Here is a 22,911-nt window from a genome sequence, read left to right on the forward strand (position 1 = left end):
TTCTCCGAGCAGCCTGTGACGCTTTGCGGTGGTAGGTGGGTGGGTCTCACCAGGCAGCTTAGGCGTCCTTTACCTGGAAGTGCGGGGATGGCGCCGCCTGGATGGGGCCCGGGAGGGGCAACTTGGGCGCTGAGTGGAGGAGGGTGAGGTGCTTGTCGCGTGAGGTTTAGATGCCGTGGGAAGCTCTCACCACCCAGCTACGTCAAGGCTGCTGCTCGGGTCACTTGACTCTCAGTGGAACATGGGATGCCTCGTACCTCTCTGTCCTGCGTCCTACCCCTCAATTGCTCTGGCTTGGCCACCTCTCTCCTCTTGTCTCGCTCACTTCCCCCTTCTTCATCCCAACCATCCTGCTATCCCGCGTGTAGCCAACTCTTTCGTCCCATCAATTACCATCTACCCTCCATCGGGTATCTGTCCTCCCACCTCACCTATTGGTTCCTGGTAAGTATCACTTGAACCTTACATTGGCAACCTCCTCTCCCGCCTCTCATTGCTCTTGACTCTGACAATAGCCCCTACTCAGACTCACTCACCCATCACCCAACCTCCTTCCATTCACAGCCAACATGTCTGCCGACACATCAGATCTCACAAAGGTCGATTCTGCCATCGGTGTCGATGATGCCGCGCACAAGGAGGCAGCCAAGGAGACCAAGCGAAGAACAACATCCAGCGCTCCCGGTGTCATGAACATCAATGATCTTGGTAAGCTTCATGCCTTGGAACCTCCAATCACTCTTGCTCACAATAGACCAGAGAAGGAGGGAACAAAGATCGCCGTTGCTGCTGAGACGCAAAAGACCGGATGGTAAGAGTGGCATTCCTCATGTCTATTGACGCCTTGGAGCTGACGCAGTCAGGAAAATCAACACCTCGCCTTCCACGGTCGAAGATCCCTCAATCCTGAAGAAGCTGCTCACTACTCCCCCTGTCAAGAAGATCGATCTGCATTTCCCCTTGGGTCTCGAGGTCACTGCAAGGAACCTGAAAGGTGTCACAATAAAGGATGCACTGGATGCCATTCATAAGCAATTCAAGAAGAAGGTAGATCTACTCCGTCGTCGCCAATGGAAGTCGGTTATTGGTCGAAATGCATGCTGACATTTTTGATTTGCAGGCTGATGACGAGATGGAAGAGCCATACCTCAAAGGCTTCGAATGGGACCCCGAAGAGTCATGGACGAGACTCAAGGTCCACACTCAGAAAGAAGGGCTCCCAGTCGGCAAGAAATCCAAGAAGAAGGGTGGCGATGAGTAAACCTGTTGACCATAACTCCAATGTGCACGACCAGGCCGCTCCTGGCTGAGCGGCAAGACCGGCTCTTCGTACCACTACACAATCACTGATCCACTACGATCATATATGCTATTCCAAAAGAAAATCAGCTTGGTGTGCATGGCAAGGTGCTTTGCGGGCTCTCTTTCTCACTCATTCTGGCGACGTTTGCTCAACCCTGTGGTGGTGGATACCCAGATGGCTCTCAATCTGCTAGCTTAGACCAGCAATGACATTACCTTGAACTGATTTGGGTGGATTTCCTCTCACAAGCACGTATGGGTCGACCTTGATCGCCTGTGATAAAGCCGCAAACCCGGCCACGAATAAATGCGAACCTTCCCAATTGAGACCTTTTAGCTACGGTCTAGTTTGTGCCAGAAAGAAAAGCATTTTTGCCGGAATTAGGCATTGTTGCTCATATTTGGCTTTCGTGGAACGCCTTGCATGGACGAAGCGAGTTGCAATTCCATTCGCTATTGAGCCTGTGTCGATCGTGGCACAGCGTGGTACAAGCTGGTGAGATCACTAAAGGGTGGTTTTCTCCTTTAAAAGACGTCTACCATTCTTTCTATTCTCTATCATCCTCCTGGAGGTCACATCGACACTGTGCCAGGCTTGAATCCGAAACCCCCCCACCCAACCTTCGCGCAACCATGGGGTCCATCTCCCAATCAGAAGACACCAGCGCCACCCGCGAGGCCGGTGCGGACGCCAACATCCCCATCGTCGACCTCTCCCCATTCACCTCCTCTGCGCCTTCGACAGACTGCTCCCCCTCCGCGCGGCAGAAGGCGGCGCACGACCTCGTCCGCGCGTTCCGCGAGGTCGGCTTCGTCTACGTCAGGAACCACGGCGTGCCGCAGGCCGAGCTGGACCGGGCGTTCGCCCTCTCCAAGCGCTTCTTCGCTCTCCCGCGGGAGGACAAGATGAGGGCGCCGCACCCGCCCGGCTGGGGCGTGCACCGGGGCTACTCGTGGCCGGGGCTGGAGAAGGTGTCGAGCGCGATGGCGGCCGAGGACGACGAGGCCGCGGTCCGGAAGTTGAGGGAGGTGCAGGATTTCAAGGTATGTGTGTCCTATCCTCCTACAGTACCTACTACCCATTCGCGTCCTTTGTTTGTACATTCTACTCCTCTGTTCCATGCCTGCCTCTTTTCTGTTGTCTTCATCCTTTGCCTATGGAGGGAAGGACCAAGGGGTTGTTTGGTGGTGGGATGCATTCTGTCAAGATCCCCTCCTCCCCCTTCACTTCCCTTCCCTTCCCTTCCCTTCCCATCCTTTCCCACATCTTGAATTAAGATTTTCGTGCCAAAAGAACATCCCCTCCCCCCTCCTTTTCCCCCCCTACGAATAATACAATAATTTCTCCCCTCCCCTCTCCTTTGGACGGACAAACAGGAAAGCTACGAAGTCGGCTCCGAGACCAACCCGGACCAGCCCAACGTGTGGCCGCCTCCCGACGTGCTGCCGGAGTGGCGGCCCTTCATGAGCGGGTTCTACTGGACGTGCTGGGCGGCGGCGCGGCAGATCCTGCGCGCGCTGGCGCTGGGCATCGGGCTCGCGGACGCGGACCACCTGCTGCGCTTCCACGACGGGCACCACAACCAGCTGCGCCTGCTGCACTACCCGCCCGTGGCGGCGGGCGAGGTGGCCGGCGGGCGCGTGGCGCGCATGCCCGCCCACACGGACTGGAGCAGCGTGACGATGCTGTTCCAGGACGACTGCGGCGGGCTGCAGGTCGAGCACCCGGCCCGGTCGGGGAGGTTCGTCGACGTGGCCCCGCTGCCCGGCACCTGCGTCGTCAACGTCGGCGACCTGCTCATGCGCTGGAGCAACGACTTCCTCACCTCGACGGCCCACCGCGTCCAGCTCCCGCCCCGCCAGGACCGGTTCACCGGCGACGAGAGGCTGACCCGCGCGCGCTACTCGATCCCCTACTTCCTCACCACCGACCCCGACACCGTCATCGAGTGTCTCCGCGTCGACGCCGACCATCCCCCCAAGTACGAGCCCATCACGCAGCGCGAGTACGCCGCCATGAGGGCGCGCATGCAGTACTGAGGTTTGGAGTGAGTGCTGTTCCAGAAGCGGGGCGTGGGCTCTTGTGAGGCAACGATGTTTTGAAGAAGGCAGGTAGTGTTGGCCGGTTGTCAAGTTCTCTACATCATCATTTCTAGAACTAGAGAGCCCGTTTAGGAACGACCTAGATTGGTTAATTGTGCACCCTCGACATCATGCTACCCATCATCTGGTCTCCATGGTCGCGGTATACCTGATCAATCTCGGCCTGGTAGACTCGCGCCGCCCCCTTGCGGCGCAAACTGCCCTTTGACGTGCGAGGAAGAGGCTTCTCTCGCGTGACGTAGATAACATGCGTCTTGGCGAGCTTTGCAATTAGGGGTGCCTCAACGTTGACCTTGTCGATCAGGAGGTCTATTTCACTGCGCAGCCGCGCCGCGTCTTGCCCTCCGCGCTCCATATCCCTTAGACCCTCGTCCGTCAGCTCAATCAATGTGATTGCTTGTTGGTGCCTGTCTCCCCACAACAGCACCTCCTGGATCCGGTCATGGCTGTGCTGAATCCTGGCCTCGATGCCCGCAGGGTGAAATTTGATGCCGTGGCCAAAGAGGATCAGGTCGTCGACTCGACCTGCGAATTTCCATGTATTGGGTCGACGCGGATGAGGCGCGAAGAGATCGCCTGTCGCGTATTCATTCAAGTCCGGGAATGTTTGGAAGATGGTCTGCCGAGATGCGGCTGTAGGATCCTCAAAACGGACTATAACCGGTTCGTACAGCGTGTTGGCGGCCGGCTGTAACTTCGAGTCACTGTCGATCGGTGGTTGATTGTCGCTGTCGGCCGCTACGGGCCGCCATTCAATGCCCATATGGCATGCATCTACCGATACATACTCCATATCCTCCGTGCCTACTTGATACAGAGCCCACCACCCGCTCTCGGTCGCGCCAAAGAATTGAGTAAAGGTAGTGTTCTTGAGGCGGGTTGTAAGGATGGTTGCGGCTCGAGGTGACAGTACGCCTGGGGGCACAATTAGCTATATAGGAAATTCGAATCGTAATTGCTCGATCTTACCACCGCCATATGTGATGCTGGATAATGGGCTTAGCCTGGCAAGATCTTGTTCCGAGGACGCATACTTCTCTAGCAGCGCTGGAGCACAGAAGATGCAGTCTCCGTTACCATACTCAACAGCGTCGAGCAAGTCCGATGCATTCATGCTCCGGTCCGAAGGTCCAAAGACGTAAACGGTCTTGCCAAAGACAGTAAAACACATAAGGATTATGACGCTGATGACATGAAAGGGGGCAAATGGTACAATCAGTCGCCCCGCTGTAACGTTGATGGGGTTGAGCCTGCGGAAACCAGGGCCTCCACACTGACACTCCTCAGGCAGCTGGGTAATTTGGTCATTGGCCGCCATCTGAGCATGTGTGATGCGAATGGGCTTTGGGAGGCCGGTGGTACCTGAACTGTGCAAGATCAAGAAAGTATCTCGGGCAGCTTGGTCGAAAGTTTTGGGCATCGGGTACTTGTCTGCGGGAGAAGGGTCAAGGAGCTCATCCAACTCCGGGCAGACGGCATGGTTCATGGAGCGAGCAGCTAATATGTCCGAGACGTCCACGCCTTCTGCAGACAAGAAAAGATGGCATTTGCATAGTTGGAGCAGATTCAAGTGGGCTGCAAGGCTGTTGATGTGGGAGGAAAACAGAACCTGGCGGCAAAAGCATCGGTGAGCGACGGTTTGACCTAGAAATGGCTGAAGCAACAGTCGCTCTCACCTTACCTGATAGCCAGTTTTGGCGGCTGCCATGGCCAAGATGTGATATCTCATGTCAGACTTGCCGACATAAGCCAGAGTTGGAGAATCGGCCGAGTGGCCAAAGGTCGACTCGATGAACCATGCAGCGCGGTTGATGGCATTGGCAAAACTGCGAAACGAGACATCTCTATAACCATGGGATAGATTGGATGATAAAGGAATCGAAGCCCACGGTCTGGTCGGGTCGTTTTCCGCGATTTCATCTATGGCGTCGGGGAAGAGACGGCGACCGGGAGGAGGAGTGGTTGAGTCTGCAGGCATTTTCACGGACACCCAATGCACAGTATAGAGAGAGAGAAAGAGAGGAGAGGGGCTGATGACATGGCAAGGGGCATTTTATACAATGTATCCAATGGGTGACTGGAGGCCTGGAGGAGAGGACGGACGAGAAGCACACCGAGCGATCCGGGGTTCTGGGATGGTGCTTGCAGGGGCAGATGCCGGTGTACTGTAGGTGCAGATGCAAGTGCTGGCTGCGACGCTGCGCATCTCGGGCGACTCCCCCCTCTCTCCAACAGAATAGATCTGAGCATCGCAACAAGGGGCAGCTAGAAGAGTAATCCAAGAAGCCAGGAGGATACAGAGCTCAACACACCTGTTTTCTCAGAGAATACGATATACATAATTGAGGCCCAGTGAGTGAGACGGAAGTGAGATGAAAGTGAAAAGACTTGGCGCCAACATGCCGTGGGCCGGTGCCTAGTGCCTGGTAGTGCCTGCCCGTGTCTGCCTGTGACGTCAACAGTGCCTTCCACCCACCAGACTCACCACTCGCTCTGCTGCTGCTGGCAATTAATTTCCTCCACCATCAGCAACCGCCATCAACCTGCAGCCAATGCCCGCTGCTGGCCACCGTCTTCTACGTACAATTAATCTGTGAATGTCGCCCCTGGTGGGCCAATGCCCAATGCCCAATGCCCTCTCGCTTTCTTACTCATTCTCGCATCGGAGCTCCGTTACTTCCCCAGATCTGGCCTATTCGTACAGCTCGAAAACTTCCTCTGTTGCATGCTTCACCGTCTAAAATTGTCCCCAATACGCACCTGCATAAGCTCCGTCCTACGCAGGTCGAAGACGCCTTGCAGCTTGACAATGAAGCCGTCATCATCATAGCCCCAAGTCACAGCCTGCTGCCGTTCTCTTTCTCCTTCTCTATCTTCCTCCCTGTACTAGAACAGCTGGTGCTACATTGCTCATCTGCCTTCGCCCTCGTCACAATGCTGTGTTCCTCACTGCTGCTGGCGAGTCTCTTGACTCTCACCGCATCATCTCCTTCCCTGGACAGACGACAAGCTTCCTTGTCCACATTTGTTTCCCAGGAGCAAGCCATCGCCATCCAAGGTGTCCTAGCCAATATCGGAGGCCTCAACTCCAGTCTGGTTCCAGGTGCCAGCCCTGGGGTTGTCGTCGCGTCTCCCTCCACAGTCAATCCAAGTGGGTTTCACTGCCTCTTTGTAGTCCAACGGGAAGAGTGCGGACACGCTGATATGTGCGCGCAGATTACTTCTACACCTGGACCCGTGACTCGGCCTTGACCTACAGAATGCTCATTGAGGAACTGATCTTCGGTAACTTGACCCTCAGAAAAACCATCGAGGACTATACCGCTGCCCAGGCCATTGTGCAGACTGTCACCAACCCCTCGGGCTCGCTATGGCCAGCAGGTGACGGCCTCGGGGAGGCCAAGTTCTACACCAATCTGACCAGATTCGACGGTACTTGGGGTAGGCCACAGCGTGATGGTCCCGCCTTGAGAGCCATTACATTTATGGAACTGGCCCCTGTCTTATTCAACTTGAACGAAACAGCTCTATACAAACAGATCTATTGGCCACTGGTCCTCAACGACCTCAGATACGTGGGTCAGTATTGGAACCAGGTAAGTCATTCGGCATTCTGTCAACCAACTGCTCCGTTCAGCTAAGTTCTCAATCGCTTCAGACTGGCTACGATCTCTGGGAAGAAGTCCACGGCTCGTCTTTCTTCACCCTCGCCAATCAGCACCGCGCTCTTGTCCAAGGAGCTCTCTTGGCGAGACAGCTCAACACGACCTGTCAACCATGCGCGCAGGCCCCTCAAATCCTCTGCTTTTTGCAAAACAATTTCTGGAATGCCACAGGAGGATACCTTACGGCCGATGTGAATGTCAACAACGTTGTCCGAAGTGGTATCAACTCGGATCCCATCCTGGCGAGCATTTCGGTTTTTGATGCGAACGCTACTTGCAATGCTAGCGGTAAGCAATTCCTGGTATTTACAGGTTCTGTTTCTTTCTTCTGACCAATCCCTCTTTAGACTTCCAGCCGTGCAACTCAAAGATGCTTGCCACACACAAAGTCCTGGTCGACAGCTTCCGCAGTCTCTACCCGATTAACAACAACGCGCAGCCTCCTAACGCGGTCCTGATCGGCAGATACCCCGAGGACACCTATTATGGCGGAAACCCTTGGGCACTGTGCACACTGGGCGCCGCAGAAATGCTGTACGATGCAGTCCACCAGATCAGAACTGTCGGGCAACTCACAGTCGACAAGTACAGCCTTCCCTTCTTCAAAGATCTCTCTCCCACCATCAGCGTCGGAAGCTATACGGGAGACGTACTGAACCAAATCTTGGTCAACATGACAACTTATGCGGACGGCTTTGTCTCTGCGGTCCAGCCACATCTGCCCCCCAACGGCAGCATCTCGGAACAATTCGACCGCACCACCGGCTTTTCCACCTCGGCATCCAAGTTGACGTGGTCATTCGCCTCCTTCGTCACCATGTCACGCCGTCGGGCAGGTCAATTCCCCTTGAGCTGGGGCGCCTCGAATCCATTGGCCAACACGAACCTCACAAGCTCCCAATGTCGCGGAACGAGCTTCAACGCCACGGGGAACTATACCCCGGCCCTCGCGGCTGGCGCCCCGAACGTCACGAAAGACTGTGAATCGGAGGTGATCTTCAGCGTCAACGCCACGACAGCATTTGGCCAGAACATCTTCATCCTGGGCAACGTCACGAAGCTGGGGGGCGCACTGAACAACGCCGACGACATCATCCTGCCGCTGAACCCGGGCAACTACACCTCCACCACGCCACAGTGGTACGTCGATTTGTGGTTGAAGGCCGGCCAGACCGTCGCGTACCAGTACGTCCTGCAGAACGGCGCGCAGTGGGTGTTTGAACAGCACCCTGTGCGGACACTGCGTGTTGGCGCGTGTGGAAGCGGGCGCATCGCCCGGGCGAACGACGCGGCTACTTTTCCTTCTTCTTAGGAAGGAGAAGGGCGATGGGAAGTAACAACGGTCCAAAAAGGGGAGGCGGCCACGCACCGAGGAGGGGAGCTGTAATCGCAGAAGGAGGATGGTCCGTCCACCAAGGATCAGAAATCACAAGCACAACTATACTTTTGAGGGGTTGTTGTGTTGATAGGAATGAAAAGGGACTCACGACCGACCACCTAATTACCAGAGAAGCACCTCCATCACTATCATCCTCAAGCGTTCCATGCACCACCGTATATGTGCAAAGGTCCACAATGGTGGAAGGACATAGCTCTAGCGATGTAGCATATCATGCCATGGCGCAGCTCAGCACAGCACAGCAAAGCAAAGCCTACCTAGGTGAGATACTAGCTAGTATAGCATCTCCCTGCAATACGGCGCAGAACTCAGCCTCGCCCCCATCCAGGTATCAATGATATCCACAATCCCTCGGAGCAATACAGGATGCGCGTTGAAGAAGAATATATACTCGGTTCGAATGGAGTTCTCAGATTGAGACTTTGTTCTGGCCATTGATGATTGTCTACCCTGATACCTTCCATTCTAGATGTTTCTGTGTGGTTGTTTGTGTCCTTGACTTGCCCTACTTGCTCTGGTTTTGGAGTGCTGCCATCCATTGGCCCCCATCGAGTCTTTGGTTGGTCCATCCATCTCATCCCTCAAAACTGGCGGAGTTTGACCATTGGTGTTCCTCTTGCCCTGTTTACTCTTTTCCCCTGACGAGACAGACGTAGAGAAGGTCTCTGCTCTCACACACACACTCTCTCTCGTCCAATGGACACGCTACTCTCCAATCTCAATCCCTCACTCCCGGGGAGAACGGCTCGTGCAGGAAAAGAAAGAGGCAGGGGGGGAGTGTTTACGAATGGCCAACAATGGGCTTGGGCTTGTAGGGTTCCTCGAGGTACTTCATCTCGTCCTCGGTCAGGACCTTGCCGCGGACGGCGACGGCCTCGTCGAGGCGGGCCAGGTTGCTGAAGCCGACGATGGGGATGGTGCCCTTCTGGATGATCCAGGCCAGGGCGACGTGCGACATCTTCCAGCCCTTCTTGTCCGCCAGCTCCATGACGCGCTTGATGATCTCGCGGTCCGCCGGGTCCAGGCCGCCGAACATCGGGTTGCCCTTCATGCTCTCCTCGCGCACCGTGGCCTCGGAGCCCAGCGGCCGCGCCAGCAGGCCGCGGTACAGCGGCGCCCAGGGGATCAGGCCCACGCCCGTCTCGTGGCAGTAGGGGTTCATCTCGCGCTCCTCCTCGCGGTAGCACAGCGAGTAGTGGTTCTGCATCGACACGAACTTGGTCCACCCGTGCACGTCGGCGCAGTTCTGCATCTTGGCGAATTGGTACGCCCACATGCTGCTTGCACCTGCAGAGCGAGAGAAAAAGATTAGTCCAGGGGACGAAAGTGGGGAGGAGGGGGAAGAGGACGTGGAGTAAAGGGGATGTGGTGGGATTGCGCACCAATGTATCGAACCTTGCCCGCCTGCACGAGGTCGTGCAAAGCCTTCATGGTTTCCTCGACCGGCACAGTCCGATCAAAGCGGTGGATCTGGAGTACGTCAAGATAGCTCGTGCCCAGCCTCTCCAAGCTCGCCTCCACGGCATTGAAGATGGCCGCACGGCTCAGACCGCCCTGGTTGACGTAGTCTTTGCTCTTCTTGATCTGATCGGGGTACTTGATGTGCACAACGGCAGGCTCCTCGCCGACGGTGCCGAAGCATTTGCTGAGAAGGACCAGTTTATGACGGGGGATGTTGTGCTTCTTGATGACCCGGCCGATCATGCGCTCTGACTTGCCATTCGAATACACGTTGGCGGTGTCCCAGCTGTTGAGGCCTCGGTCGTAGGCGCCCTTGAGCAGCTTTTCCACCTCTGCCTCATCGTCGATGACCCATGGTTGCCAGTCTTTGTGACCTGTGGTTTTCGAAAGGGGGAGAAAAATGAGTTAGTGGTTTGGTTTCTCTCTCTTCACTCGGAAGCGTGCGTAGATGAAAGATTTGCGGAAGGGACAGCAGTGCAGGGTTCCCTTGGAGCTTTTCAATCGCTCTTTTCACTGACTACGTCTGCTGGCTCTTGAATGGATGTGACCTTCAGTTCACAGCAGGGTGATGACACTATTTAGGCTCGCCAGAAGAGAAGCAGAGACTCTGGACTCACCAAAGGACATGGCGCCTAGGATGGGGATGGAAACTCTCAGGCCAGAAGCGCCGAGTTGGACATAGCTGACCTTTGTGTTGTCCAAGCTCTCCCGGAGCGATCGAGGCATACCGGCGTCACCCATCTTTACGTTTGTCGAAGCGTTTCAGGGGATTGGATAGACTAGGCTGTTGTATCGAGGGGGAAAGGTGATTTGTAATGGAGATGGCGTGCACAGCAAAGGATCAGAACACTACTGTCTAAGACTCGGTTCGTCGAAGGGGGGCGGGGGAACTTGCGCTTGGTGGGAGGGGAGGGGACAAAAGTGTCGGATCTCTTCTTGCGTCTTTTTTCCCACGAGGTGTGTTTGGGAGCAGAGCCCACGAATATATACCTTGTTACCTCGTCTCGTCACCGGTGGGAGGCCGGTCGGTCGCGATGAATTCAGGATAATATCGAGTGGAAAATTGCAGGGCGGATCCCTATCCCTCACACACTGGCTGGCCAACGGGCACGGGCATCGACGTCGCAATTGCCGTGTGAGGACCAGTTCGTTCGTAGTCTCGCGTCCAGGGTGTTGGGATTGTGCCCATTCCTCGAGCTCCCTGGTTCCCCGCAGCGCTCTCGGCTATGCCAAGTGCGTGCTACCGGTTCGGTCGGGGAGGGTTTGGGCCATTGGAGAAAGGTGCGCGAGGGAGCAAGGGGGACTGGCTGCGGTCCAGTGAGAAGTGAGAGAGCTGCAGAGGATGGACGGGCTGCGAGAAGGACGCAGAGGGTGTGGCGCCCTGATTCGGTATTAGCGGACTTAGGTCGAGATAAAATCCATCTGCTCACCGTCAACCGTCACCGTCACCGGCTCGTTCAGCCCGTCAGGGCCAAGGTGTAAGGTGTAATTCATGGTTCGATGGGTGATGGGCTGGGTGGACGGAATCTACCGTCCAATGATGGCGCTGTAGTCACAGAGGCAGATGTCGTGGTTGGAGAAGAAAGAAGGACAAGATATAGCATTACGAAGCACAGCCTTGGACGCCCTCGTCACATGCTCCCTCCAGCCCATGGAAATCCCCAGATCATCACATAAACTGCTCGCAATACCAAATCATCAATACGTGCCCTAATGATACAGGTGCGTAGGTATAGACGGAGATGCGAAAACTCCTTTTTCTTCGTTTTCCCAAAACAAACCCCAACCACGATCACAACACCCAAGTCAGCGCTTACACTCGTAGCCTGCCTCTTCAACCCGATCCATATGCAAAAACTCCATACCATGACAAGCCTGGGTCGACGCATCATTTCTTCGGTCATGTCTCATTCTTTTTCTCTGCTTTGGCCAGTGGTGTAGCTCGGACTCCATTATGCCCCCCGCCAGCTCATCATCTGTGTCCGATTAAGTCCATTGCATCTTCCTCTTCCTCTCCATCCTCCTCCATTGGCTCGTCACGCTCACTCTCGGACTCGGACTCTGATTCAACCTCCGCCGCGTCGTGTTGCCGGGGTGAGTTGGGCCGACCCCAGAAATCGAGGTCATCGTCATCGTTATCCATAGATGTTGTTCGGCGGTTAGGTGTTTCGGGTGTACCTGGTGCTCGTTGCCCGGTACCAAAATAACTCCCGACCACCGGGGAAACAGATCGTGCCGAGCGAGCTGTGGGTGAGTGAGGCAGAAGCCAAGAGGACCGGCTTCTGGGAGTATTGGACGCTGTTCCTATGTCGATAGGATGAGGGACGGCTTGGTTTGACGCTCTTACTATATCCACAGGCTGAGTCGCTTGCTCTGTCGGAGTGTGGCTCTGACTGGCTGTCAAGGCTGCTTCAGAGGTTCCTGCTTGCTGCGCTCGTTCCTGTTGCTCCTGTAGTTGTGGGGTTTCTTCAGCCCCCAGGAGCTCCAGCTGAGTTGTATTATACGATTCGCAGATTGTGCATTTCAGTCCCAGCCAGTGATATTTGGTCACGCTGCGGCTATTGCAATCGTTGCAAAAGATATAGGCTCGATTGTCTCGATACTCTTCCGGCATCGGTTGCTCTTCAATGTGCCGGTCCAGGCGCCGAAATTGGCTCTCCATGTTGGCAATGCTCTTGGAACAGATCGGGCATTTGTAGCTAGTATTACACCACTCGGAGAAACAAGACTCGTGGATGCTGTGACCGCAGCGCATGAACGCGACTGGTTTATTCGACGTAAACATATACTCACCACAGATGGGGCAGTCACACTTGGTGCTCTTTTCAATGCACTTGTGGGTGCTTTCGGCCTGGATGGACATGCAAGCCGCACATGTCTTGCAGTGGAAGAAGTCCTTGCCCAAACCCTCACCGAGTCGACAAATACCACAGTCGTCACAATGGTAGATGGACTTTTCGGGATCATTGTTCCACAATATGCAGATGGGGCAGTAATAGCACGCCGTTTGAACCTGACACGTTTTGCAGAACTGGCCAACGGCTTGTGGGGTGTTGCAAAGCATGCACAGCATATTTTTGGTTTCTCGACGCGGCAGAGTATGATTTTCGGCCTCGTCGTGGCAGAGTCGGCAGGTATACCATCTTTCGCACACGTTGCATTGCATCTTGACATTTCGCTTGTAATGGACACAGCCAAGCACGGGTTGAGAGATTTCACCCGACGAGTCCATGTCATCAGGATCAAGAGGTGCATAGGTCGGCAGGAGGGCTTCTGGAGTGAGGTTATAGTTGATCTCCTGGCCAGCCCCTGACATGGTCGAACTGGGTGATGCCGGTCTTTGAGACGGGTCCAGCGATCTGGACAACATGCCTTTGCCAGCGAGACCCTTCTGATACCGCTCCATCATCAACGTATGGACGAGCTTTGATTTCTCCGCAGCCGTGCCAGGGCCTGACCACACAGCGTTGATCTTCTGTCGGAGAGCGCCCATTCCATCGTCTTCTGGTAGAGTTCCTGACCCATCCCTCCTCCGGCCGCCGCCATTCTCTTGTACGTCTTGCGTGCCCGCCACGTCTGCGATTCTTGACAAATCCCTCAGCGGATCAGATGCTGCATGAGGCCGCGCACTGTCTTCGTGGACGCGGGATCGATACGGCAGCTCATTGGCAGGATTCAGAGAGGTTTCGCTGTCCGTGCGAAGATTTTGGAGAGAGACGGGGCGCTGCGGCTGTGAAGCGTCGAGCTCGAGAGGAGGAAACTCGGTGGTCGAGGGCTCTTGTCGAAGAGAGGGCTCGGATGATGGTCGTCTCGAATCGTCCTCGGACTCTAAAGGAGGGGAGGGAATGGAGTCGAAGCTGTTCAGCTGATTGGCCCATAGCTGGATGGTCCTAGCTATGGATTGCACAGTGGTCTCTCTGTGCTCTGACTCTGGCTCGACGGCAGGGTCTTCGAGCGAAGGCGGAGGGGAGGTGTTCCAAAGGCGAGAAGGGCTCCAGCGTTGCAGGTCGGGCACGGCAGGGAAGAAACCGGGCGACTCTTCAGTGGTGCCGCTGAGGCGGGAGAATCGCCTCGCTTGGCGCAGGACAGGTTCGACAATGAACGAGGGGAGATATTCACTCATTGAAGCCGAGAGATAAGCATGCTACAGTATGGATTTGAATTTGGCAAACTGGAGTGTCTGTGTCTCGACCCAGACAAATAGGAAGGGCAGACGACCAGATTCGAGGCCCAGAATTACTGTAGGAGGCAAAGAGCAATGGAAATACGGGGAAAGGGGGTCATTGGTGCCAGACGAAGCCGGCCTGACGTCGTGGGAGGATGACTGGCACAGAGATGCTGCGGTTCAGTCGGAGGTTGACATGTGAGACTCTCCGGTGTTGTGGCACGTGCGTCAACATATCACAGCCTCGTCAGCCACTTACTCCACGCGAGCGCAAGGCTGAGAATCGGAGGAGGAACATACTGGCACCAACCGAATACAAACACACTCTGGCAATGGGAGAAGGCCCTGCTGATTATTTCCCTTGTACACTATCCTTCCACTTGGACCCAGACAGACAGAATTCCAGTCACTTGTACGGGTTGCGCTGTACAAGATGGTCACTGACTCCACCGATCTGACCAGCCCTTGCAGAAGTACAACAGTCTGCCACACCCACACAAATTCACACACACACACACACACATCACGATCCCCATGAAGAAAAATATACACAGTGAGAACAAAAACAATAGAAAAAAAGGGGATTCGAACCCCCCACCACCACCACCACTCTCCCATTTGACAAAAACTTTTTCCATCAGCCCCGTCGAATGGGGGTGATGGGAAGTGAAACCCGCTGAATCGCAGCAGGTTTTTCCGCTCGGTCGGTCGGTCGGTCGCTCGTTCGTTCGTTCGATCGGTCGCTCGCTCGTTCGTTCGATTGATCGGTCGGTCGGCCGCTCGTTCGTTCGTTCGATTGATCGGTCGCTCGCTCGTTCATTCGGTCGCTCGGTCGCAGGGAGAATCGAGACATGGTGCCTGCTAGCCCGGTTGCTAGTTTGATAATACCTTGAAGGTATCCAGACATGCCTGGGACTCTCTCTGACTCGGTCGATCGAAGGAGGAGGAATCGAGGGATCGCCTACTAGGAGCTGTGCATCTCACTTTGTTGAATGGATCGCCGAAGTGATTTGTCCAGTATTCCCAGTAGGGGTCTTGGTGTTGTGAACAAAATCTCTGGATTAAATATATATCCTTTGAATTTTTTGGGATCACATGTGCCCCATAATTTTCCTGCCAGACATATCGACAGCCATTGTACAATGCTTCAGACCTGCTAACACTTCTGCCTCGCCAAGGCCACTCGACCTTCCCTTCACCTGTCCTCGATGGCGTGACCGTTACCACGTCTCAACCATCGCTTCGCGTCGTTGGCGTTACCGGACCATGGCAGCATGGATCTCCAGTGCGAAAAAGACTGCTCCCAGCTGCTCCCTGAATCCCTCAGTGATACCCTTATTTGTCTTCTTCTTTCGCAGTGGCTTCCAGAGCGCGCAGGGCCTCTTCGATCTCATGCGGTTCCGTAATGGACCAGACACCTCCCCCTTTCGCCGACGAACGGCCAACCTCTTTTGATACAAGATTCCGTCCGACCTTGCCAGGGCCTACACCGAGCCACCGGCGGCAACCAGCCTGCTGATCCAGATACTTGATCGAATCCCACCAGAGGATCGTGTCGACAGCTTGCCTGGCAAGATTTTGCATGAGGTCGTCTTTCGACCTGAACGGCCTAGCGGTGACATTGCTGATGCAAGGGACCCGGCCGGGAAATGTCACCTTATCCGGGGTGAGGGCCTTTTTCATGAATTCAAAAGCCGGCATCATGATCGGACTGTGGAAGGCTGAGCGCGACTTCAACTCGACAGCTCGGGGGTCATGTCCGCCAAATTCTCGGATGTGGACCAGCAGATTCCGTATCCGCTGGAAGCTGCCGCTGAGCACGATTTGGTTCTTCGAGTTGACGTTGGCAATGGAGATCTGTTGGAATGCCGGTAGAGCACTAGAGTCGTCCTTTGCGCCTTCGGAGCCCTGGCTCAGGAATTCTCTGACGGCCGCAATCAGCGGGTCCAGTTGGCCCGGCTCACAGACCAGGGCAATCATGCCGAATTCCTCGCCTGATTCCTCTTTTGCCTTTCTTGTGCATTCTCCCATGACGTCGCCGCGTCTCCGGACCAGATCGAGAGCATATGCATACTCCAGGTTCCCGGCAGCGACCAGTGCTGCATATTCCCCCAGGCTGTGTCCCAACGTGACGTCGATCGCTTGCTCCGTCTTGAAGCCAAACTCCTGCTCGAGAACCTTCAAGATCATGATGGATACGGCCATTATTGCAGGTTGGGCATTTTCCGTCTTGTCCAGCTGCAGGATGGGGCCTTCGTCGATGAGAGTGGACAGCTTGCAATGCACTATGTCATCCATCTCTTCTAAGAACGGTTTGCACGTTCGGGGAAAAGCTTCGATCCACGGTCTCGTCATGCCCTTTCGTTGGACGCCATGACCGGGAAAGAAGAGGGCTGTTCGAAGAACAGGTTCCGAAGTTGAGACATAGGATCTAGAGGTCCGGAAAGCGCGCAGGCTTCGTTTGACCCCCAAGAGGGCTATTTGAGGAGGTCGATACATGGCTGCGGGGTTTGGGTGTGCAGGAAGTCGCTTTTCACGAGAGGCCAGGGTGTTTCGACCACATTATGATAGACTGGCGGTTAGTGCAGACAGACGGCTCTTGAGCTATACCTCAGTATCAGGGCCGTTGGCGAGTCTGGACGATGGGAACGAAAAAGCGTCCAGTTCGAGGGTTGTTGACGCAGTTCCGTGAGTCCGAGCAAGCGAGCACCGTCTGCTCTCAAGCTAGGTTGTTGGGGCTCCAGCCGGGGGAGATTGGGCCAGTGAGGCTTCCAGGGCTCGGCGGGCTGGAACAAATAAATTCCGCGCTGCGTTTACGCCCGCCACATACAACATCTTCTACTCAGTATACAAATGAGGATTCACCAACCGCATCCGAACCTCACTCGATCTTTATGCACAGGTAATTGTCACACATTTACAGACATATTGAACAGTCCCAATCGTTTGTGGCCCCTTCTCTTTGCAGCAACCGGCCGTAATATCTCGCAGAGCATTCCTCTTTTTCATTGCTATGATCGTGGTCGCATGTCCCAGTCCCGTCGCATTACTCATTGTGAGAATGCGAATGCGTTCGCTCTGATTTGTCTTCCATCTCAATCGCACTCATATCTGAGTCGGCATAATGAATGATGGGGCCTGATCGAACCTCGATCGTGGTCTTTGCCGTGATGATTCCCTCCGGCTGGCTGGCAAAGTGGTATTCATCCGACTGCCGCGAGCGAAGCGGACGTGACGTACTTCGCCCCAGGAAGTCGCGTTTGTCACGCCTTCGAGCGTTCGGGTCTCCTAGAGGGCCACTAATGGTAGTCCTCATTCCCCAGAAACTGTCGCCGACGTCCTTCCAACCAAAGGTGTCGAGACCCAGGTCTTGAGGAGGTGGAGGAGCCCGGCCAAATATCAAGACGTGTCGGGTCACCGCGTACAGTACAACGTCTAACCATCCGCAGGAGCTGATGGCCGCCCCGGCTAAGCAGAACCACCCTGCTACAATCAGTCATGTGGCAACCCGCAGCAGCGACAAGAAGACTTACAATATGGTACCGAAATCCCTGTCATTGCGGCCATTCGGCCCCCTGCGAGTGGTAATGTGCAAACGACATACACCACAGGATAGATGATCATGTATTTCGCAGCACGCTTTGTGGCGGCAGGGTCGGTGCCATCATCGTTGGGAAAGTTCGGATTCGAGCGGCTCCGTGACTTGGCTGTGATAAAAGCAAAAATGAGGATATACGTGACAACTGTCCCAAACATGCACATGAAGATCCAGAAGTAGTGGAGCCACAGTCGTTCTTTATCGTATCTTTTGTCAATCCAGCACTTTGTGATCGTCAGCTTGGTTGAGCGGCAGAAGGGCCTAGGCACATACCCATGCTCCCGCTCGGACGTATATTCTGGGATTTATACCAACACCAACGATAGCCATTAGATAGACAAATATCCACAGGCAAATAATACCGCCATAGAAGAGCTTGTTTCCCACCCGCCTGCCCTTCACCACGGCATAGTATGTGTGCAAGGCGATGGCGAGGATGAAGACTCCCGAAGCAAGGTCACCGGTCGAGACGAACCACCCGTTGGCCCAGCATGTCGTGGTTCCTACTTGGATCTTATCTTGGGAAAGGTATACCGACGTCAGCGCGAAAGCCATGGCTTGCTGGATGTCTGCCAGCACCAAGTTGTAGATGAGGAGCAGGAACTGATTGGCGCCATCCTTGAGTTGCCCTCGGTGATACCATACACAGAGTCGATACGTCAGGAAGGTGAAGAGAGCGACACTGGAGATGAGTGAAAGAAGTCCAAAGAATGCCACAGCTACCAGCCCATGCCGCAAGACTGAAGGTAAAGGATCCAACGTGGTGTTCAGAGAGACCGACGAGCTTGCGGCCATTGTGGCCGTTTGGGCGACAGATTGACAGCGGAATCAACTTACAGAGCAATACGAGGGAGGCACCCATTAGATGTATACCAACCGAGCATGGACACGGTACCCTAGCACCTAAAGCCAGTTGCACCTCAACCGTCACAAGCACCACCGGGATTCCGCAATGGAAAGGGAAGGTGCAAACGCCGAATAGATGGCAGGCTGACGAGAGCGTGGAAAGGAATCATGCCTGGCCTGGCGTCCAGGCCCGTGAACTGTCATTGTCTGCAAGGGCACGTTTCACGCCGTGCAGGGATTGCTAGATTGTTGGAACGGCGCCGTAGCACCATGCCAGTGGAGCACCCTCCTCCGTACGAGTACGTGAAGATGGAGCTCCATGCTGTCCTGGAGGAGGCTATCTCTTCGTCAATTTTAGCGTAGGAGTCAAAGCGAAAGGGGTCGAGCTGTGAGTGTGAGTGGGGGGTGTGCCTCTACCAATGGCAGTTGCATCGAGAGAATTCTCTGCTCGCGTGGAAGCAGCCTGGGTACCTTGTTAATCTTGGATGGGTAAAGCGCCGATGACAGGAACGCAATCTTTCTCGATGCTACCCCAGGTCAAAGGCTCAGGAGGATCGCCCCTTTCCTCGCCTCCCCGTACTCAGTGAAGAACTCAAAGGCTCGAAGAAAGTTCAAGCGCCTCCCACAAGAGAGCTTGCGGGGTCCCGGAGAGCGTCTGCGTCTCACAAGCGCGCGAGGCAAGGCGATGACTGTCCTGGCAACGATGGATGCCTGTAGCACGGGGAGGGAGACAGTGGACAGGCTGGCAGGTCCAAATCAAGATGCTGCTTGCGGCTGAGAGTCTTGGTATTCGAAAGGCCCAATCTCCTGTCCAATCTGCACGTTTGGTCGGTCTGCAGAAGGCACAATTTGAGACAGTGACGAGTGACGATGGCCTGCAGGACCCAGCATCGTCGGGGAGCGCGAGATGTGTGATTCCTTCGCGAAAATGAAAGCCCGCCAAATCCACGTAAAGCTTTGACAGACCCGCCGTGGTCCCTGGTGTTTTTCACCAGCCGTCAACGGTATCTGGCGCTGCGGAGGGGCACATGGCTGGCTGACCACCCCTGCTCGAATGCCCAAATGGAGTAAAGAGTAAAGGAGGATGCTTGCAAGGCCGTTGGGGAGCACGAGAGAGAGGGGAGATGGCTGCTCGGAAGCTCTGCCCGATGCATATTTCCTCCGTAGTGGAGCTGAGAAGAAGAAACGAGGCTGGCTTGCTGCTGATGATTGGGGAATCAATTTAGCTGGACCAACGGCGCCGAGGCAGGAGAAGTGCCAGAAGAACAGGCAAAGTAGCGTCCTTTCGTCCTATCTGTTCCGTGGTACCAGTACGGAGTACACATGCCACTATGCTGCATTTTATGTGTCCCAGGGTTTCCAGACGAGGGAAAAGGTTCAAAAGCCCATGATCTTCAGGCTGGACTAGTCAAGCACATTGAGTTGCGGGAGGATCTGGAGAACTTCGGCAAGTCTCCGAGTGGAAAGGAAGGATGCTGAGGTTAGGTGCTCAGTGTGTACTTTGTCCCGCATATCGTATATGTCTGTTCACCTATCTCTACCCAAACTGCCAGTGCACGTCGCGAGAATCATGTCGGATATGCTCTATATGGAAGCAGGGTGGTCTTTTGTAAATAACAATGCAGCATCGCAAAGGATCTTGAGCTACACGCTGCTGGGCACATTCCGCCCAGGGCCAGCTGTCTTTCACGTGGTGCTTGAAGCCTCAAAGCCACATTTTACTCACCGACATTTCCTCGTGGTGTGACCAGTGTGCATGGCACGTCTTCTGGGCATCGCGAGTTGTACGTAAGAATAGGGAAGCATAGCGACAAGAGAGCCCGCGCGGCGAACCAACTTGCCAAGTTGTGAGATAGGCAGTGTTCGAGATAACTTCTAGAAGCTGAGGTGAAGGTAAAATTCGGCGCAGGAATCTGGCTCGCAATTCGAGCGGAACATGACGATGTGATGATGCTGCACTTCGGCAGGCATTCCAGTGAATCATACGAGGACTGGGCATTATTGTGCCCAGGATTTCTGTGTTATCGAGTGCACGCAGCGTCAAGTGGCCATCCACGCCCGACGGCACCTATCGAAGTGACAGTCAGCCAAAAGACATCTCAACTGCTGCAAGAATCACGGAAGGGCTGTGTGGTTGGATCAGATCAAGTGTAGATAGGAAGTTCCGCATCAAGACTTTGAGCATCTTTCAGAATTGCAGAATTCACTTTGGAAATCATCAGGCGGAGGAGTCGAAGCTGAGGATATGCTCGCTGGGGACTTACTCTGGGGTTAGGGAATTTGATACAAGGATTAGAAACACTTGTTGTGCCTCAAAGCATCTGTGGTACTCATCAACACCATCATCAGTGTGAAGAATGCTTGAAGAAAAGAAAATAGGGTGCGTGTGCGGAGAGGATTCGGCCAAGATGCGTCAAAACTTGCTCCCGCTCAACCTTGCATGATTATTATTCGGCTAAGGGGATACCGCCCGGAACTCACCCCTTACTAGTCCGTACATACCTACCTAATAACTACCCCGGTGCCTGGCAGCTGGGTGAGCCTAGTGAGCCTACGACTAGTGAGCTATCACCCCGGGGCCTCTCTAAGGTAGCCAAAGGGGAGGCTCTCGAGCCCAACTCCGCAACTACTTTGGTACCCAGGTAAAAGGAGTCAGGTCGCGCCCACGATGCTATCACGTGTAGCCTTGGCACATGTCTCCCGCCAGAATACCTGCCTGCCGCTGGCCTGTCCTTGCGCCACGCCAACCCACCAACGGTTATATAACCCTTCGTACTGCGACTCGACAAACTGCTCGCTCTGATCGTTTCACTCGGCTCAGATGGCTCAGGAGTTTGCTCCGCCACGCTCACCGTGGGCTTGGAACCCCGGGTTCCATGCGAGCGGTTTTCAGGGGTCTCATTTGATCAACTGAAAATCATTCAATTTGGATTTCCTAGAGGGGCCCGTTTAGGGTCATAGTAAGTCTACCTAGCCCTGGTCTGGATGTCCTAAAACCTTATTAAAATCCCCAACGAGGATTTTTCAGTCTCTGGTCATTCCTGTTGCATCAGCAGCTCTCCCTACAATCTTCCACTCCATACTATTCTACCTACCGAAGCTGAGGTTTGCGTTGACTCGTTCATAGCTGGTGCAGCCTAGTGTTGTCCGAATTGACTGACTTGAAGGTGTTGTCCTGTCTGACAGACGGGCCTCGAAAGGACTATTTATATACGTACAGACTGCCAAAAGGAGCGTACCGAAGGTTCTGTGTCCTTCCAAGGGCATTCATGACAATATTCCATCAAAGACGCCACAACAAGGGTAACTGAGACAATATCCAAGCCGTGGAATGTGCCCATGCCGAACTCGGTAGGTTACGAGGCTGCGCAAGGCTGAACTTATATAGGGCGACAGCGAGGTCTGTGGTGTTGAGGACGTCAGACACCGCAGAAGCGCGCACAATCCAACAATACGCTTCTTATTCCATGAGAGGACAGTGATTTCGAATGACAGCAAAAACCAAACTCAACACTTCTACATCGAGAGATCTGCGTTCCACCTTTCCCTTTTTGAGTGAGACAGAAATGTGATAAAGGCCACTCCCAACCCGAACAGTAGCAGACTCGCTTAGAGCATGCATGCTGGGCGCTTGAGTTCCAGTTCCTCCCAAGGTATAGACTCTTCTCTGTCTCTTTGCTAGAAGATTATCTCTGTCTCTCGCGTGTAATGAATTGGGCTGAACACTTTTAGAGTTCCTGACACCTTTACCTCTATTACCTCCCCTTCTACTCTCTTCTACTCCCTTACAGCTCTAGCCCACTACTACCGTACTCCCTCATCTCTCTCCCCGGCGCAGCTCTACTCTCTCATATACTAGCGAGACTCCTATTTAGGCTCTAGTCTCCTCGACTCTGGGGTATAGTGGCCGAAGAGCCGGAGTCGGAGTTGGAGGAGTCGAGTCTTCGCCTCGCTGTACCACCCGCCCTTGCCCAAGGCTAGGTCGAAACTATGAACGATAGCCTAACGCATACTTCATTTTCTAGTATAAACATCTAATCGACGACTGCCGCTCTTTGATCCCGGAGTCAGGTCCACACGCTGGACGACCTGCCCACTTCCGACCCACCCTGTAAGGACGACTTCAAGCCCATTTGCGTAGGACGGTTCGACACCACGCTATGAGTATAGCCTCCCCCTTTGAAGACGAACATTGGAAAGCAATTTGTTTGAGCTGACCGCAATTCTTCCGACCGGAGATTCAGGTTGAATATCCTGAAGTCGAATCCAATAATTCTTAATCAATCTTCCTCTTTCGTCCCCGTCAAGCACGCTTGCATGGCTTTCAATCCTTATAAAGGGAGAATCTCTGGTCAAGGTTGAAACGTTGCCC

General features: G+C 54.5%; 8 protein-coding genes across 8 annotated transcripts; 3 read left to right on the plus strand and 5 right to left on the minus strand.

Moving 5' to 3' along the window:
- Positions 1-569: 569 nt before the first annotated feature.
- On the plus strand, positions 570-1,261 carry PV07_03148 (uncharacterized protein; the record flags this gene model as incomplete). The annotated part of the gene is made up of 4 exons (XM_016389817.1): positions 570-708; positions 760-811; positions 864-1,047; positions 1,121-1,261. The coding sequence occupies 4 exons, from the start codon at positions 570-572 to the stop codon at positions 1,259-1,261; spliced, it is 516 nt and encodes a 171-aa protein (XP_016251719.1).
- A 674-nt stretch (positions 1,262-1,935) lies between these two features.
- On the plus strand, positions 1,936-3,431 carry PV07_03149 (uncharacterized protein; the record flags this gene model as incomplete). Its single annotated transcript, XM_016389818.1, has 2 exons — positions 1,936-2,346; positions 2,680-3,431. The coding sequence occupies 2 exons, from the start codon at positions 1,936-1,938 to the stop codon at positions 3,340-3,342; spliced, it is 1,074 nt and encodes a 357-aa protein (XP_016251720.1). The 3' UTR covers positions 3,343-3,431.
- Positions 3,432-3,493: 62 nt separating this feature from the next.
- Positions 3,494-5,383, minus strand: PV07_03150 (uncharacterized protein; the record flags this gene model as incomplete). The annotated part of the gene is made up of 3 exons (XM_016389819.1): positions 3,494-4,320; positions 4,375-5,014; positions 5,087-5,383. The coding sequence occupies 3 exons, from the start codon at positions 5,381-5,383 to the stop codon at positions 3,494-3,496; spliced, it is 1,764 nt and encodes a 587-aa protein (XP_016251721.1).
- Positions 5,384-6,155: 772 nt separating this feature from the next.
- Positions 6,156-8,867, plus strand: PV07_03151 (uncharacterized protein). The gene is made up of 4 exons (XM_016389820.1): positions 6,156-6,556; positions 6,622-7,001; positions 7,064-7,358; positions 7,418-8,867. Exons 1-4 carry the CDS (start codon positions 6,340-6,342, stop codon positions 8,380-8,382), a joined length of 1,857 nt encoding a protein of 618 aa, XP_016251722.1. The 5' UTR covers positions 6,156-6,339; the 3' UTR covers positions 8,383-8,867.
- PV07_03152 (uncharacterized protein) lies at positions 8,843-11,250 on the minus strand. The gene is made up of 3 exons (XM_016389821.1): positions 10,548-11,250; positions 9,852-10,304; positions 8,843-9,756 (listed from the first exon to the last, which is right to left on the minus strand). Exons 1-3 carry the CDS (start codon positions 10,669-10,671, stop codon positions 9,251-9,253), a joined length of 1,083 nt encoding a protein of 360 aa, XP_016251723.1. The 5' UTR covers positions 10,672-11,250; the 3' UTR covers positions 8,843-9,250.
- A 257-nt stretch (positions 11,251-11,507) lies between these two features.
- PV07_03153 (uncharacterized protein) lies at positions 11,508-14,243 on the minus strand. The gene has a single exon (XM_016389822.1). It carries the CDS (start codon positions 14,051-14,053, stop codon positions 11,903-11,905), a length of 2,151 nt encoding a protein of 716 aa, XP_016251724.1. The 5' UTR covers positions 14,054-14,243; the 3' UTR covers positions 11,508-11,902.
- A 155-nt stretch (positions 14,244-14,398) lies between these two features.
- On the minus strand, positions 14,399-16,809 carry PV07_03154 (uncharacterized protein). Its single transcript, XM_016389823.1, has one exon. It carries the CDS (start codon positions 16,592-16,594, stop codon positions 15,431-15,433), a length of 1,164 nt encoding a protein of 387 aa, XP_016251725.1. The 5' UTR covers positions 16,595-16,809; the 3' UTR covers positions 14,399-15,430.
- A 332-nt stretch (positions 16,810-17,141) lies between these two features.
- On the minus strand, positions 17,142-18,488 carry PV07_03155 (uncharacterized protein; the record flags this gene model as incomplete). The annotated part of the gene is made up of 3 exons (XM_016389824.1): positions 17,142-17,578; positions 17,629-17,917; positions 17,967-18,488. The coding sequence occupies 3 exons, from the start codon at positions 18,486-18,488 to the stop codon at positions 17,142-17,144; spliced, it is 1,248 nt and encodes a 415-aa protein (XP_016251726.1).
- Positions 18,489-22,911: the final 4,423 nt, after the last annotated feature.

Source organism: Cladophialophora immunda (genome assembly GCF_000835495.1).
Source record: "Cladophialophora immunda strain CBS 83496 unplaced genomic scaffold supercont1.2, whole genome shotgun sequence".
Lineage (NCBI taxonomy): Eukaryota > Fungi > Ascomycota > Eurotiomycetes > Chaetothyriales > Herpotrichiellaceae > Cladophialophora > Cladophialophora immunda.

Excerpts from the sequence above, each read along its gene's own strand:
- PV07_03154 (XM_016389823.1), bottom strand. The coding sequence starts at position 16,594 with ATGTATCGACCTCCTCAAATAGCCCTCTTGGGGGTCAAACGAAGCCTG.
- PV07_03151 (XM_016389820.1), top strand. The coding sequence starts at position 6,340 with ATGCTGTGTTCCTCACTGCTGCTGGCGAGTCTCTTGACTCTCACCGCA. Across the intron at positions 6,557-6,621 it reads TCCCTCCACAGTCAATCCAA|ATTACTTCTACACCTGGACC; the intron begins GTGGGTTTCACT and ends ATGTGCGCGCAG. Across the intron at positions 7,359-7,417 it reads CGCTACTTGCAATGCTAGCG|ACTTCCAGCCGTGCAACTCA; the intron begins GTAAGCAATTCC and ends ATCCCTCTTTAG.
- PV07_03153 (XM_016389822.1), bottom strand. The coding sequence starts at position 14,053 with ATGAGTGAATATCTCCCCTCGTTCATTGTCGAACCTGTCCTGCGCCAA.
- PV07_03152 (XM_016389821.1), bottom strand. The coding sequence starts at position 10,671 with ATGGGTGACGCCGGTATGCCTCGATCGCTCCGGGAGAGCTTGGACAAC. Across the intron at positions 10,305-10,547 it reads CCTAGGCGCCATGTCCTTTG|GTCACAAAGACTGGCAACCA; the intron begins GTGAGTCCAGAG and ends CGAAAACCACAG. Across the intron at positions 9,757-9,851 it reads GGGCAAGGTTCGATACATTG|GTGCAAGCAGCATGTGGGCG; the intron begins GTGCGCAATCCC and ends CTCGCTCTGCAG.